Here is an 18,423-nt window from a genome sequence, read left to right as displayed (position 1 = left end):
GTTTTAATATAGGTTTAATATCAGGTTTTAATATACTTACTCTGTACCCTTTTCTCTTTCTTTATTTTGCATGTCATTGCTGCTGTTTTCTTGTATCTTCTTTGCAGTTAAGAAAATGATTCCTTTGTTAGAATGAATAACTTCTTGAATCAAACCGCCATTAGATCCACCTTACCCTGTTTGTCTTGTATGGCTTCCAAGGGTAAGTACAATTTCCTCCATTATGCAATAAACTACCTACTCCCCCTCCATGGAAGCATATGTACTTCAATCTGTGAGCTGCAACCTTCAGAGTTTTCTTGCATGTCCCAAAATTTTGTTCTCTGACCACCCTTGTGCTAGATCTTCCTACAGACTTTCTATAGGGCCCCACAGATCGAGCAGTTAGGAAACCTGCCCCATTGAAATATACTACTGCACAGGCATGGCCATTGGTAGTCTACTGTCTATGAATTTGAAAAAAAGAAGACACAGTATAACTCCCTTTGACATTTTGCTATAATGACTATATTTACCAGTCAACAGCTAAAACACCAGTCAATTGGTTGAAAAACAATCACATGACTGTTAAATCAAATACCACCCGTTTACAGCTTATTGAGTGAATTGAGCTCATTGTCTTTTACAAAATGAAACCACATTAAATAAATAATTCAGGCAATAAAATCAATAAAAGCTTTCACAAAACAAACACACAACATTAGACGGAGTTAATGACTTTATTTAGTTACTGGGTACAAAGCCATGGTTGATACCTCTATACCAAGCTACTGGTCATCTAAGTTTTGCTTTTAAGCTGCCATGTTTGTTAGTGTTTTTTTTTTCATAACCAGCAAGATTCAAATGGACCCCCACCCAAAAACACATAAAATGGCAGCCATTTTGCTGACCCAATAGGCATCCTAGGAATCCACCAGGCACTTATGGCCTCACGGAGACAAAATGGCTGCTGGAGTAAAGGTCAAAGGTGAAGGGCGCACCTTAACATCCAAATATTTAACTAATAAAAACAAAAAAGGCCATTTCAGTCACCGCAATATCTTTCACACGCCGACAAACAAACTTAGCTAGCAGATAATCTTGGGGACTAGTCAGGAGCAAGTTATCAAACATCTAGAGAACAAAATGCACAAGAAGTGATAAGCTTCAGGTTAAGTTATTAGTCAATATATTGAAGAGAAAACAAAGCCACATACTATCACAAGGATGTTTTAAGTCCATCATTTTTGGGCACACAATTAGGCATGTTCGCTAGGTATAGTTTTGCACTAAACAAAAGCATAATAGATGAACGTTTCACCATTGACTTTCATGTCCTAACTATGATACCTGCCAACCTATTGTCACCTGCATGCATGTTAAGATTCCTTCCCAAGATTTGATTTTAAGGCCCAAGCTAAACAGAAGGTAAAAGGAGCAACTTCTTTATTCTTTATACCACTCCTTGCACCAAAAATCACACAGTAAATCACTAAATACTATACAAATGGTATAGAATAATTTATAGCCACAGACATACCAGTGTACTTTTGTGGACAGCTGATGAGTTACATATTTTATGCGAACCTGTTCATGAGTAAGAGTAAAAGTTCTAAAAGCAGCATATATATAATCCACTAGCCTTTAAAGTGACTATCACTGAACTCAAAGAATTAACTCACAAAGATGATAGTAAATCATCACCTCTTCAACTGAATATAATGAGTAGAAATCCTCAACTAACCATTACTCTGTCATGGAGGTCACAGTGGTAGGAGCCACCATTGTTGGGAGGACAAGAAATTGAGAGATCTAGAAGTTTTGGTTTCTAAAGATATTTTAGGCAACAGTTTTTGTCAACAGAGTTGTGTTTGGTGGCATGGGAAAGATATATATTTATTACATTTTTTGAAGGAAACTTCTTTATTGGCATATTATATTTTAACGCAAGGTCTTCAGTAATTATTTTACCGTTTCAGACAGAGTGAGAAAGGCTACGCTTAAGTTTAAATATGCCTTGAGATCGACTATGTGATCCATCAGTGGGTGATTTTTGCTCAAGTAGTTAGCTGAACTAGAAAGTTTGGGTGGCCTGTAACTCATAATCAGTTCTCCACTGGCTAACTCCTTTCTAGGTCTCAAAAATTTGGGATGGGATTAGGGCCAGAATACAAGTAAGAAATTTATTAGTAGTCAATGAATTAATTTGCTTTTCTTGCGCAATGTATTTTAACTCCAATAAAATCTGGGGTAGCATGCAAATAGACAGTGCTAAGATTCAGATCATGCCAGACGCATACAAGTCGGCAGGTAAGCATACAAAATGACTTCTTAAAAAAAAATAACAACCATTTAGTAAAGCCTAAAGTTCTAAAAGGAATCCATTGCTTTAAATTCACTTAGAGCCTGGACAGGGGAAATATGCTTCTTTTGGGATCCTCGTCGTACTCGGGTCTGGTACTCTTCAGGTTTCTCTCTTTTTACTAGAGGTTTCTTTTCTGGAGCTTTCATCTTCCAGGAGACAACAGGGGAGTTCACAGCTGCCGTGCCATAGACCTTCTGGTATTTGGTGGAAGCCACATATGAAGCCTTTACGGTCAACACAACAGCATTCATCAGATTCTTGGCTGCTTGAATCAGAGAAGTGGCACTGTCCAACTGTGAAGGATACAAAACAAGATAAATTTAGTGACCTTTAGGGGTAATAGTTTGTTAATATAACCATTTCTGTATGTGCATTGTGCATTAAAACAGTGGATTTAGATGCTGTTACGTTGAAGTGCTGGATATACAAGCAGATCAATATTATGTTGTTCCAGGCAGTAGCTGTGGGAGAAGTTCAGATAAACAGTAATTGCAATGTCAGCACTCATATATGCAATCTATGTTTATCCTAATGCAGTACAACAACACTTGAAGCTACTTAAACACTGGGGGTTGATTTACTAAAGGAATATAGGCTGCTCAGCAAAGTGAATTATATACTTGCAAAGGAATTTTAGTGAATGACGTCAGGCTTTGCTGACTTCCACCATCTAATTATATTGGTCCCCTTGCAATATGAGTACCAGTCTATATGGCATTGGCATTGAGTATATGAATCATGAGAGATCCATGCAAAAAGAAACCTTTCTTCTTTTGGCTTTCTCAAAATAACAACCCAGTACCGATGGCCACGAAGTGCTTTAGCCACAAGGATAATGTGAAAGAGCAGGTGGATTTGTAAGCAAACCAATGTCAAGTTGATATTGTTTAGTAGAAAGATTTTGCATACCTAATAAAATCTCTAATATAGAGCAATGGAACTGATAAGAGCAAGGTAAAATCACCTATATACTGACTATCAATAAAATATTCTCTCGTAAAATAAAAGGATCCACAATGCCATCCCACCCACAAATGCAGGCTGATAATAATTTATTATTTTTTTTTGGTGAAAACAGGGGCAGACATAGGGATGTACAAAGTGTGCTTCATGAGGGTTCTCGATACTGCTCAGAGAGTAAGGGCCCCATAGCAGCATGCACAGTCGTATGTCCACCTGCATGCCTGTCCTTCTTCCATCAGTGTCTACCACGGTGGCTCAGTGGTTAGAACTTTTGCCTTTGCAGTGCTAGGTCCAAGGGTTGAATTTTGGCCAGGACACTATCTGCATGGAGTTTGCACGTTCTCCCCCTTGTCTGCGTGGGTTTCCTCCGGGTACTCCGGTTTCCTTCCACATCCCAAAAACATGCAGTAAGGTTATTTGCCTTCCCCTCAAAAATTGACCTTAGACTACATTTATGACATATGACCATAGTAGGGACTTAGATTGTGAGCTCTATTGAGGGACAGTTAGTGACACGACTATCAACTTTGTACAGTGCTGTGATGGCTAATATGATGGTGCTATATAAATACTGTGTAATAATAATAATAATATCACATGCACCTTCAGATCCCTGTGGCAGGTGAATAATTCTCCCAACAATCACTGCACCAGACACATGTTCTTCTCAGAACTGTTCAAGTTTGTGGACTTTTGCTTTGATGCTAATGTCATTGCTCACCATGGTGGGGTGTTGGGGGGGGGGTGGGAGAACTAATCAGTTCTGAGCATCTGTAATCAATACACATAAGCGATCTATGGGTGAGAAAACTATATTTTGGGTACTTTTTAATGCAACAGAATTTTTTTATCTAAGAGCTATGTTTGTTTTCTGAAAGCTCTTGCCAGCATTTAGCTTTTATGCAAAAGCATTACTTTAAAAAAAAAGCCATAAAGCAGAAGGAAATGTATAATTTTATTAATGTCACACATCAGCAGAGTAAACCAGGAATTAAGCAAAGGCTTTTTTTACTGGGAATGTAAGAACATGTAAATTTAACATAACCATAAAATGTTTCAGACAGAGCAAGGGGAGGCTGGAAGTCAGCTATAAATAAACAGGATTTGTCTTGATGGTCAGGCAGCCAGTCTGGTCTATCCTCGATCGAAGGTAAAGCCTTGAGTGTGACATGTGAAAATGCTAGTGCAAGTACCGCTGTCCCGTGATGTCATTTAGCAATCCACTATTCCAGATACAAGGATCGTCAAAAGAAACTGTCTACATCACACAAGTGGTGGCATGGACACCCCTGGAGTTATATACTTAGGCTGAAGATACGTTCAACCACTTAGAAAAAAACATGCTAGAAACCAACATATTTCACATAAAACCACATAAAACATACATAGTTGATTGAAAGGAAGATAAAACAACCCTTTTGGACATGGTTCATTTTAGTCCAACAGGGGCAAAACATGTCTTCCCAAACCTGTGGGGCTATTGGACATTCACTGGATCACCAGTCTTTGGTGTCATTCACGAAGGACGTCACCTATAGGGTTGGTTAAATGTGCCATTGTTGGGTTCACCGACAGCTTCCCCATATTGACCCCAACGTTGGGCTTGGATTTTGTAGCAATTGGGTATCAACCTGAACATTGACAAGTATAGTGTAGGGCAATTAGAACACCTTAGCCATTGCAGCTGGTGGACAATGACAATTTGGTTTTGGTCACTGGCTGGATTGGCTGAGCCATACTATATGCAGACAGGTAAAACACACAGCTCAGCTGGTTTAGCCAGCTACCGTTGGCAGGTACAGTGAAGCCATTTCAGCCAGTAGATGATGAAAAACTGAGAATAACGGTCATTGCCGTAGGTGCTAAATATGATTGCCAGGTAATGATCAGCAATTTTCAGCTTTATTTGCTTTGAACTGAATGACCAATGCCGGGGTCGAATTTTACACAGACCCAAAACTGAACACCAAGCCTATCTATTGTACAAATAATAATTAAAACAACACATTGTCGTGGGTTTGAGTCAGCACTTATGTTGTGTTTCTATTTTCTATGGAAGTGATAAGTTAAAGGAAGTGGGGGGGTTCTGTATTGAGAACCCAGAAGGCAACATTAAATAAAGCCCCACTATAAAAATTTCCCATGTCTTCATGATAAGGCAGTGATGACAAATCTTTACAATAAGGACATGCAACAAAACATCTTTTTCCAGTCAAATGGGAAAGATAAGAATCTGTTCAGGTCTGTGACTTCTTGTCCTGACCACAACAGTGCCCTTCATTTTCTGTCCTAAATCACAAAAGCCAGAAGTCAGATGCAATATACCTAATAGGGTACAGAGATCAATTAAAAAATGTAAAGAAACATCCACTTATTTACATTTCTTTATCTTTATCAGGCCACATCCCTGACACTTGCAAGGGAAGCCGATGGAATAGGAACATGGTTGTGCTGTTGGGCTGTATGTTCCTATATCTGTTTGAGGACTGAAGGACATGAAACTTAGGATCACTGAGATTTATATTGAAAATTGAGAGCGATTACTCATTACTCACTAATTAGCTAAACGGTATTTGAATATACAATTGCCGCCATAATCACTTCCTTCCTTGCAACAATTTTAAATAAGAGGGCTGCTGGAAGTACAAACATCAGACTTCTCCTCTCCTTCCTCCTGAAGAAGCAGATTTTTTCCGCAAAATGCGCTGAGAAGCAATTCAGAATTTAAACCCTTTAGGGGTATTCTGTAAGGAGAGGTCATTATATACACCCAGGATTTTATTGTGTTTTATGTATTTGAAATGATGTTTGTTTTTAATGTTTATTAATAATAACATTTTGGTTTTTTTGTAATATATTGATGGTTCTGGCTTTAAAAGTCCCTCTTAAAATTAATGTCTTTCATCGCATATCTTTTCCTGTCAATTAAAAAATGTTCAGAATTGGAATAGGCACTAAAACAGGCTCACTACCATATACCTTATAAAAAGAGATGAGCCAAATTAGACATTATCAGCCATCATTTTTGTTATTTCTATCTACTATCTACTACAAATAAGACATTTACTAATTAGCTCAAATTGCCAAACCAAACCTCCAACTCTTATCATGCGTGTTTTGTAAATGATAGCAAAGGGCCTCCAAATCTCACATTTTAATTCCAACATTTCAATGACTTATTTTGATGGGGCTGGAAGTTAAAAGAATATGATAAATTAAGTGTCAATAAAGAAAGCAGTGGGCAGAATAACAGGCACATCAAAGCGATGACATGCCATGGCAGAAATTTCCATATTAAGTAGAGCGCTGACACAGATCGCACTGCAAAAAAAATGCTATTTATACACTCCGGGAGAAAAAGAATGCTATGTCAGGTCCTATATCTGAGCCACAAACAAAAACGTGCTTATTGAGACAAACACACTGATACAGAGAAGGGAAATCTACATATAAAAGTCTGAAATGTAACAATGTGACATGCTCAAACAGGCACAAAAAGACTGTGTAATCTTTTGGTGAATGAGGAACATAGCCTCATGGCTATAAAGGGGTTTCTATTACCCATTTAATGGGCTGTCTCTATCTCTCTCTATCATGCTTAGAACAGAAAAGCCCACGCTGGAATCAGAACAATTGCTCTTTGTTACATTACATTTTACTCCTATAATGTGTTTATTTATTAAGCACAGACTGTTACTTTGAGAGCATATTTCAATTAAAATAACAAATACATATTGCAAACATTGAGCCTGCTTTATTAAAGCTCTTCAGGACTGCGGAACATAGACGATCATGGGAGATCCTAGGTGACTTAGGGAACCTGGAAGGATTTCTAAAAATTAATTTGCTTTTAGTTGGCAAATGTTTTCAATCCTGGACCAGATTAATTCTAGGTTTGCTGGATAACCTAGGTGATTTCCTTATAGTCTTAGAGAGCTTCAATAAATCAGGCCATAGACACTAATATGGTAAAATTGTTATTATGTCATGTATAACTTATTTTTTGTTTTGGGGGGTGGGGGGGTGTAGAGCATGCAAAGCTAAAAAAAAAAAAAAACTGTCAACTCTTTGGGGAGTCTTTTTAATTTTTTTTCCCAGAGGCAAAACAAGAGTAAATACCTCCAGTTAAAGGGAATTCCTGGAACAAGTCTTACTATTGGGGACATGCCTAAATTTTTGTCCTACAATAAGGATTAGACTAGAGGCCACCAAAGGAAGTGCCCACCAGAACACAACTCCAGATGAATGCCCGCAGAACACCTTGCTTTCCTGGAACAGTGGTATTCTTTTGTAAGGCAGCAGGGGCCAGGAGTCCACCAGAAAGCACAGGAAACCTTATTTTGGGTACATATAACTAAGGCCCATCTGAGGTCTCTTGCAGTCCTTCATTGGGTCAATTTAACCATCTTCCTGCTCATCATCTACAATTCTCAAATCTTCATGTAGACACATGGCTTCCACTCTAAATATAGTGTGACATTTATTGTTTATTGAAACTTATTTTCCATCTACAACATTGCTCCTTTACCCTCTTTATATTTACCTATGAACCTGATTACTATTAGAAATGTCTAACCCTGCAGTCTTCACCTTTGGTAAGCCCCTGCTCAGCCTCGGGAGACTGGTTGTGTCTCCCACCACTCGGTTGCCCCCAGGACTTACTGCACAAGGAATGGTGTCTGGGAATGGACTGGCAGCAAGCCAGGAGCCCACAGCTAAAGCAGCACCAAGATTCCAACAAAGCCAAGTCCAGAATACAGAGCAGAGGTCATACACAAGAGATCAGTCCACCAAATGAAGTACAAAGGAAAAGGCACAAGCAGAGTCGGGGACACAGTCAAAGCTCGGTCCAGGCTGAGTTCAAGCGGGTTGTCAGGCAAGGTCAGCAACAATAAATCAGACAAAAACAAACTTCAGCACAGATTAGCCCAGCTATACGCTATACGATACATGGGCTATTTTTCAAGACATACTGCTGACCAGGACACAAATGGGAACAGTCCGAATGAGTCTTGTACTGGGCCAATAAAACATCTAAATGTATAATATTAGCAAAAGCAATATTAGCAATAATTATTATCATTACAATAAAATAACTTGGTCGAAAAGACTCTACAAAAGCTTTGAAATTATGGCTTTTCGGTAAAGGTTATCTTTTTTAGTTTTTGTTTATTCTTTTCCTAGCTCATCATGTCGTTAGGTAGTCTTATCGAAAAATGCTAAATATCAAAAACACAATTCAACTTCAGCTCGCGCCCCTGAAAACATGACAGCGGGAAAATACAGTTTCGACTCCTCTCCGCATAATGTCATCGTAAAATGTAGAAAGACACTTCAAATGGGTGAGCTGGATGGGTTCCATATGTCGAAGTTAGATCCCTATGTCTGTGCGGCGTTTTGTTTGTTTGTCTATTAAAGAAGACCGGAAAGATGGATAGTTACAATATAAGCATAATGTCTGCCAATACAGGAAGATAAGCATGAAATATGTCGCATTATGTAACCTGATTACACAATTCTCCAAAGAAGAAACATTTCAATGACTCTTGTCGGAGTACATATATCCAAACAGCATCCGAGGTATTATGCACAAAATAATGAGAGGGGTGTAACGGAAAAATAGGCAGAGACTACAGCTGCCCAGGTTCTTTCAGAAGAAGAAAAGGCATTTTAATAACATCTCATTACCATTTTATTATAGGATTTACTAAAACTGTTATTTTATTTATTTATTTTTCATTCTTCCTGTGGTTTATTAAAGGTGCAACTCAGCCAAGCTTAGTAATTTGTTGAGATGTATACAGGTGAATGAGCTGGCCACACATGTAATAATCTAAATCCATTCTGTATTCCAATGTCAATCAATATTTATTTGATAAAAGACTAATGGGAATATTGATCCTTTTACCACCTTCCACCACTCAGTATCTATAATCTGTTTAAGAAAGCTTACTAGCTTTGCCCCACTTGGTAAGGTACAAAGGTATTCTGCTGTTGATAGCCCATTGCTCCTGGTAGACATAGAGTAAAAAAGGGTAACAATATCAATAGGAAACAATCAATATAATCAATATTGTGCATTCAATATTGTATTGAAACATTGAAGTGAACCTGCCATTAATAAATATATATGTATATGTTTTTCTAAACAACCCTGGACAATGCTGGCTATGTGTACAAGTAGGATAAGAAGATGTATCTGTTAAAAAAGGTTGGGACTCTAAAACTTCCAATAGGACTCTTGAGGGATTTGGTTTATAAGATGGGATAGAATATTATGTGTGGCATTTCTGGTTCTTGGTTGTGGGGGGGGGGGGTTATACATGGCTGCAGAATAGATAAATAATGGTAAATGATGGAGTGCAGATGCAGAATATGGAAGGGTTGGGGGACGGGTTGCTTTGGGTATGAATATTATACAGAATTAATGCATAAAGATTATATGTATATAATTATATATATTCTGGTGTAGATATTACATCATGTATACGTGGGCACAGATTATATCTTTGTATGTGAGTCGAAGCTGAGACATTCTATAAAATTTAATATATAAATACTATTGCTTTCATTTCCTCCAGCGGTGCTATAGCATGCTAAGCATTTATTTCATTGTAATACTGGTATATGAAGGCAATATTAATACAGTATATGTGCAGCTTTCAATCAGTAATAAATGTGATTTTTAGAAAAGGAGAATTCAAGGTTAAGAAAAAAAAAAGATAAGTAAATGACCCATAAGAATAATAAAAGTATGGCTGGAACACGGGGAGCACGGGGTACTTTAAGGGGCCAAGTACAACCTACTAGTCATTTCATGGTAGAGACAAAATTGAGGCACCATGGTACCACATTGATTGGTGGGCATGATGATCAGGGTGTCATGATGTCAGGTGAATGTTAATAAAAGAGATTTTAGCATCAGCTTTCTCTGTGGTACTGAGAGTTTGCTCTTGGAGTTGCGAAGCAAGTTGGTGTGATTGCAGATCCAAATGGGGAACAGGTAGCTATATATTGACTACAATGTCTTATTACCAACAGTCATCAACAAATAACACCTCTACAAGCCACTGCACATAACCTTCATTACCATGTACTTCAGAAACACATGTATGACTGCAAGGCTGTATTGTAAAGGGGCCTTTAAATGTGAACTATGATCTATGAAGCTATTTATAAAGCTGAAATACATTCCAAAAATGTGTATTTTTGTCTATCAAGTTCTGGGAGTAGCACAGCTCTGACACTCATGTCTAAATGAGCTTGTTGGATATCCCATTCCAAAGCCATGGGTATTATTTGGATTACCCCTTTCCATTGACAGTACACCCCTGGCTATTTATTTCAACATTTAAGCACTCTCAAGTGGTCTCTTACATGGCTTCAATATTTAATACTTTGCTGGAAATGTTAAATAAAGGTATGTTTTTGATGATGTTTTACTATATTATTTGGTTTTTGTTATGATAAAGACACAGCATTTTAGCTACACTTAAAAAGACAATTCAAAGCACATCATTGCATCTAGATTGGTTTATCATTTTATACCCCAATTACCACCATATTTTCAAATTTTGCCCTGCTTGTACTATATTTGCCTCGTCATCCATCAGTCCCAAAGGTTGGTGATACCGACAACGACATTAAGTCGTTCTTTAACATTTTTTCATTCAACTTTTAATATCTACATCTACTTATTATCCATGTAAACACTGTGAAATACATGTTAAGTGTTTCGGTAAAATACAAAAGCATCCAGAACAAAAAAGCATTCTTTTAAAGATAATAGTACATCCTTTTTGTAATTTTCCAGAACAATAATGTTTGTCTTTGTTCTGTGGCCAGGAACAAGCACATGTTTCCAGTTTACAATACTAAGTAAACACTTCAGATAGATAAAAAGTTTAATTGAACATGAGTGTATGTACAGACAAATAGCGCGAGTGGAAACTAGCTCACTTAGCTTGTAAGCACTTGAAATGACAACTAAACATATTTGTTTTTAGTTTACACTTGGAGATCCCTGGTTAAAATTAAATTTTCAAGTGGAGTAGTGAAGTAGTGTTTCGCATGACTGAAGAAGTTCAGATGTCCCTTTCAGATTCACCATTCCTTCCCCCAGCTAACCTATACTCAACTCAAACATGGTCCAAAAATGGCCATTTATTGCACATTTATTCCATTTAGTACTATTAAATGTAAGAACAACCTTATTAACATATTTAAAATATTATTATTAAACATAACAAAACATTATACCTTATCCCCAATCAGAATGCGGGCCTTCAAAGGCATTAACCCAACCCAGATATGTTGGTATCTAGCAGCCATTACAAGAAACTCAGAAATGAAATCAGCTACCAGCAGACTATCCCATCACCACAAATCCCACTCGATGTTACCTCCCCCCTCCAATGGTCCCATTTGGAGATGGGCGAGCAAGTTTTTAAAACTCGAACCATGGGAACTTTGCGGTCACAGCTGATTGGAGGAGGCACGCGAGTGCCTCCTATCAGCTGTGACTGCAGGCAAACTATCAATAGAGTTTCTCCATTGAGAGTTCATCTCCAGTTCAGTTTCCACGGTCACCGGGCTGATAAGTACAGCTGATGAACTGCAGATGAACTCTTAATGGAGAAACTCTGTTGAGAGTTCATATGCAGTTCCACTGCAATCCCGGGGCACTAGAGGTTATTTCGCTGAAATTTCGTGCACCCATCAGAAGTTCGAGGAAATTTTCGCGAGAATACCTGAAGCAATTTCGCTCATCCTTAGTCCCATATCAGAGATGATTCCCACACCATTTTATAATGTTACCAGTTTACTGTTTTTACAAACCACCAACAAAGCAAAGCCTGACTAAAAAGGACGCAGAGTTTTACTTGCTGCTCAACTTCTGATCCCCGCTTCCTGTTCCCCTCCTATATATCTCTTGACTCCCCCACTATACCTCTAGTCCCTCCTCAGAAATCACAACCCAGTCCTTGCCCTGCCCCCATTTATATTTACAAAACTGCCTGCTCCTCCTTTCCTCCCAGTCATGTGGACCTTCTGCCTATCTCACTTTGTTCCCGACTCCCGGCCCTTCTATATTGATTGCAGATGCTTCTAGTGAGTACTGGTAATACCACAGAATACAACAACATTTTTTTCCAACCAACCTTTTAATAATGGTTTAGTTAATAAACTTTTCTGTTCCAGCATGACTGTGCCCCTATGCAGAATACCAGTTTCCTAAAGACATTCATCCAGCAAACTTGGAATGGATTTCCCAAAAGTAACTTGCTATTTGATAGCAAATGTTTTCAATCCTTGACCATATCCAGTCCAGGTTTTCTGGATCACCAAGATTCACTGATGAAAGTGTATCCCCTTCTGCCTTGGAGAGCGTTAATAAATCTGGCACAGAATGTCCAACAAGCTCATATAGATGTGATGGTCAGGTTTTAACAAACTTTTGGCCATATATTTTGGGAAGTCATACATGCAAAAATTGGCCTGATCTTGGACAGCTAATGTGCAAAGTGTGCTTGTTGTATATCTTAGAACTTCTATAAAGAGCCTGGGATTGGAGTTATTTTAGCAGGTTTGGTGCACTATTGGGAATAAGACCACAATTGTGTGGCTTCAGGCAAGTGGTTTGACAGTGACAGAATTCCAGGACATACTTCAAAATACATAGGCATAGGTCTATGATTAATGCTGGATCAACATTTCTATAGCATTTTTTTACCTTTTAATTTTTATATTTAAAAAAATGATTTCCTCCACCCTTCTAGCAAAGAAGTAACACCTAGCTATATGAATACCAGCCACATTTTGTGGGTTTCCTTCTGAAATAGGGACCCCCCCCCCCCCCTATATAACATTGAGGCAAGGCTAAACGGGAAGCTGGAGTTCTTTAAACAGATGTCTAAAAATCTGATTTTTAATCAGACAACCTGTTATCCATTTAGGCAAACAGAATTTATTTATGGATCATGCGGATATTCTTTCTAAGCTGTGGCACAGCCTCTAATGGGCTGTTAAGAAAATGGAAATTGTGTTTGATAACACAGCAGATGCAATGCTTTTAGTGAGGGTACAGTGGTCTTCATTATACAGCTATGGAAAGGGTTCTGCAGGAAGAAGCACTAATACCAAGTGTGCTGTTAAATCAAACCAGATTAACAATAGCTATAGAACATGCATCGAATCTGTTTCAGAGTTAAATGACAAATCAGTTATTAATCATTTTTAAGCGAAATGTTAAACCCTCTTCTAAAATTTAATTTGCAAAACATTTTAATGAAAGGAACTGAGAAATTGTGAAATCTCGTTCTCATGAGTGTGTTAGAAACAAATCATAGTCACTTCACCTGATGTTCTAGGGAAGTGTTTCTCAACCAGGGTTCCATGGAACCTTATGGTTGCTCCAGAGGATGCTAGGGGTTCCTTCAGCAATGAGCAATTTGTGCCACTCAGGTCAGTTTAATTGACACTAATGAACTTTTTGGCTATCTGTAAGGGTAACATTCTTTCCATGCCCATCAATGTAAAAGGCATTTTTCCTACTGAGCACCACACTATTGTACTGTGAGCTGTGGATATATTAATTATAGCAAGGGGTCCCTGAAGACCTAAAAGTTATTATTATTATCCCTCAAAATAAAAACACTTCTCTAGGTACCCATTAGCCTCCAGAAAAGTAGTGGTACTGGTGGGAGTCTGCCAAGGCTCCCAGTGTCCATCCCATAGTCAACAGGCCAACTTACAATACATATGATTCCCAGAGGGAATATGCCACCTTTCTGCAGATCCAGTTGAAGCTACTTTTCAAACTGCCATCACCTTAACCATTTTTTCATCCTCTTATTGAAGCCCCTTATATGATCTATTGTTGACCTATTAAAAACATAAACCAAAGGACCACACCGATATTGGTTAAATAGTCGGTGGTGGACAGTCTGGACACACGGGTTGGCTTAGAAACATAGGAGATACATCACATGCTGCTTTATTGGTTTTATTGGTTTTGTTTGAGATGTCTTATACCATTCTTTGAGCAGTGTGCTGTTAATAAACAGTCTGCACCATAACCTCTCTTTGTATGCTACTTTACTCAATAGAATTTTTTGACTGAGAATGTGAAATACATCAGTCTAATGTTTTATAAATGCCGGATTTACACTGATTTACTGGCTTGGATGGTTGAGATTTCTCTAAGAATTGGAATGGATATCATTTGATCAGATGGGACGTGTGGCCATGACTTTATATCAGCCATTCATAACCATGTCCCCATGGAACCTTAGAGCTTTTTAAAAGGTTTCCAGAGGTTCCTTGAGCTGTGGATGACTTATCATTTGCTAATGCCAATATAGTTATTGAGCCATTGCCACCTTTTAGATCCAGCAGCATGACACCAGAGGTCATTTTTTTCTTTCTTCAGGATGGCATTCAGTCCACCACTGTATGGGCAAATTTCTTCTAGAAGACCACTAAAGTTGAGATGTTTTCCCACTGACACCCAATGAATTAAATTCAGCAGCAGTTCCCTGAGGTCTGGAAAAAATTTAAAGGCTTCCTCTGGGATAAAAAAAAAGTTGAGAAATACAGGTTTATAACATGGTACAATCCATCTGGTGAGTTCAATCTATGTCCACCTGGTGCAACTGGAGGCTGTTCTCTCCCTGGCCTTATAAACAAATATTATTAAAATTATTATAGTAATGGCATGGGATGGGGATACAGTACTTTACCCCTTGATATTGACTTTTACACAGTGACTGATGCATACGGGTAAAACATTGTAGATATAACAGGTTTCAATTTTAAACAGGCCATTTAGTATGACAAACCATGTTCACATGAGAATCCTCATTCCGCTGCCCAAACATTGGTAAGGTAGAGACGGTGCTAACCACAGAAGGGGGTGCAAATAATCTTTTTTTTTGTTGTAGTTCTGATAACGTTTAGACTTTTGTTTATATACATATGATATATAGTCAATAATAAACAATAACCTACTAATTATAGTATGTATCTTGGGCACCCATCGGTTCTTGAACTGACAGCGTGCATTAGCTATTCCATTCAGATGTGTCTGCAGTGTAATGATGCTCCTCTGCTTTTTAGTTGTGTGTGATTTGCTGTGTGTATCTTGGCAGCTCTGGTCAGCCCGGTATGTGAGATATCCAGGACAGATACAGCTGAATGCACAGAATGCGTGATACCCAGACACGTCTCTGTCTTGTGTTGCTCTATGCTGCACTGCAGGAGTGATTAAACCTGCCACCCTCGCAGGCTCTGCACCACTGTCTGATAGGGCTTAAGAAGAGAGATTGCTGTATACAACAAGCCACTCCGATAAAACAGCTTTCTCTGGATGGATAAAAAACAGCCTGCATTATGGCCATATGTAGAGCCAGAGTGGGTATATTAAGGCATCAAAGAGAAAAAGCTAAAAATATCTTATAAAAGGCATAAAATAAACTGTCCAGACAATATCGGTAGTTTCTGTACCTGTCATCTATCTAATATTCCTCTCTATTATAACACCTGAGGCTACCGCTAAATATAGTTTCCTCCACCACCAGATATAGGCATCCAGCTCATGGACATTGGAGGGAACAGCTAAATTGTAAGTACATTTGCGTGTTACCTGTCCATAGCTATAAGCAGATTTAAACTATATGAGAATATCAATTCAGTGTGGAAGAAATATGACTTTATCTTTTCCTAAGATAGGGTTTTTTAAGTAAGAATAGGTAAACTTGTCACTTAACAATTTTATAGGACTACGAAAATTTTCCCTGCTCAGACATGACAATGCTTAGCTGATTGATTGACCCAATCACATCCTGCCATGTACCATATTTGTCTAGACTTTAAAGAAGGGTTATGATGAGAAGATCAATGTATAATTGTGGTTTTTAGTAAAGAAAAATGTTTAGAGAAGAAATACTTGTAAATGTCCTGTTCTCCATAAACACCACTCTGTGAATTTCTCTTTCTTGCTTTCAAGGGTTCCTGATGCTGACGCTCACATTACACCCACAAGAGTTGGTTTCTCATTTGACTTAAGTGGAGTACTTCCCTGGGTCAAAGTAATATTGATTGGTTCAGGCCATAGGAAAGAGGAATACTTACATATTGTATCTATGTTTTATGCTACATGAGTAACGTTGTGAAATGTATGTATAAAAGAACGAAAGAATGGCTTTTATGACATTCCTTTAAATGAAATCCAATCAATACTTATTCAAAGAGAACAAGAACTCACAAACCTTTCCAGGGTCAGGAAAGATCTTTTTTTTTTTTAATTCTTACAAAGCAAATTGACTATAGCTGCCTAAGCAGGGTAGCACGCTGGCCTTTGCAGGGCTAGGCCCTAGGTTTGAATAAAAAGAGCTGAATTCAAGAGATTGTTGGGCCTTATGGAAAGGTTACAGTGCATTTTTGATTATTACTTTTATTACTCATATATTTTTTTTTTATTTCTTTTGAGAGTAAAATTCATCTGTATTGGCCATTGGTCAAAATTGGTTATTAATTCATCAAATTGGCCATGGTTTGGCTATTTAAAACCCTTTTGCATTGCATAAATTATTAGCAAGGATTGTGTAAAATTGAAAACTGGCTTTCAAGGCCTGGAGGACATAGACTATCATGGGTGAACCTTGCTTACCTAGCAAACCTTAGTTGACAATTTTTTCTTAGTCCTTAGGTTTGCTGGATCACCCAGATTCTCCCGTAGTAGTCTATCTTCTCTAGTTCTGAAGAGCTAATAAATTTGGCCCAACATGTCATGCTTTCAGCATTTTGCTGTATCTTTCCTTATAGACCAAAGGGTCCTAAAGACTGGTGACAAAGGGGTTACACCCAAATAAATTCTTGTTATTTTGTGTCAAAATATTTTGTGTCAAAGAACAAGAGGGTACTCTTTACCTCTGGAGTAAAGAAGTTTAATCTCCGGATAAGGAAGGGATTCTTCACTGTAAGGTCTGTGTAAATGTGGAATCGGCTCCCTCAGGAAGTAGTTTCAGCAACTACTATAGATTGTTTTAAGAAAAAGCTGGATGATTTTCTAGAGGCACAGACTATAACTGGGGATTAAAGATTTAAAGTAAAGATAACAGAGACTGCTGATCCAGGGAACATCCGATTGTCTCATGGAATCAGTAAGGAATTTTTTTCCCTTGTTGAAGCAAATTGTACCGGGTTTTTTTTGCCTTCCTCTGGACCAACTATGTCTATAGGGTTTTATATCTGAGATATGTTTATTTCCCTAGTGGTTGCACTTGATGGACTTATGTCTTTTTTTCAACCTAACTATGTAACTATATAAATGTGTCATGTCTAAATCACTATATTCTTTAAATCCAGGCCAAAAAATGGAAAACAAAAGATTTCAAGCCATTATGGCTCCTTTTATTAAGACACAAAAAGCCTCCAAGGTTTCAGTGATTTAGAATTGATCATTTAAAAAAATTCCCTGAATTTGCCCAACATGTTAATTCCATGCAACAGTCCATACCATAATAACTTATAGGGACTTTGCATTCTGACTTTCCTCAGTGGAGTTCAGGTCTAGAATGCTTCCGTATATAGTAAATGTTTAATTCATCCAGGTAGGTAGTATTTCATAGTTGGCCAGTCCACTGATTAATTGTCCTCATTTGCATTTTTTCAATTATAGGTAAGCAAACCAGCGGAGTCCCCAGACAGGCCGCATTTCAGTTAACAAATTCTGACTTTCCACATTAATATCGCGTCCAAATGCAGCATCCCCATTATTAGAAGCTGGTAGGGTGCCTGTCACCGCCTGTGAATGCCAAACGCAGAACCAACTGCTATTAATTGGAGTGAGATATTAAGCATTCCTAAAAATGGTGGAATCGCATTAGAAAAGTCCCTATAATTAGGGGACAACAACATGTAAAGCCAGCTTCTATGTAAATCATGGACAACTAAAATTAAAAAAAAAGTTGTTTCCTAGAAGCTGACTTGAATTATAGTGAGTATAATTATGCGCACTATAAAACATAAATACACACGTGAAAAATATGTTTATATTTACATGTATATTCTATGTAACTGCATAACATGCAAATACAATTAGGAGTCAGTACATA

General features: G+C 37.9%; 1 protein-coding gene across 1 annotated transcript in view; it reads right to left on the bottom strand.

Annotated features, from left to right (window-relative positions):
* Positions 1-700: 700 nt before the first annotated feature.
* Positions 701-18,423, bottom strand: part of CTNNA2 (catenin alpha 2) — a 1,156,022-nt gene continuing 1,138,299 nt past the window's right edge. The window contains exon 18 of the mRNA XM_072406902.1: positions 701-2,637. Within this exon, the coding sequence (XP_072263003.1) occupies positions 2,350-2,637 (288 nt within the window). The 3' untranslated portion in view covers positions 701-2,349. The remainder of the gene's footprint in view (positions 2,638-18,423) is intronic.

This window comes from Pyxicephalus adspersus, chromosome 3, assembly GCF_032062135.1.
Source record: "Pyxicephalus adspersus chromosome 3, UCB_Pads_2.0, whole genome shotgun sequence".
In the NCBI taxonomy this organism is placed as follows: domain Eukaryota; kingdom Metazoa; phylum Chordata; class Amphibia; order Anura; family Pyxicephalidae; genus Pyxicephalus; species Pyxicephalus adspersus.
The sequence above is the reverse complement of the archived record's forward strand: the minus strand, read 5'-3'. Positions and strand labels throughout refer to the sequence as shown.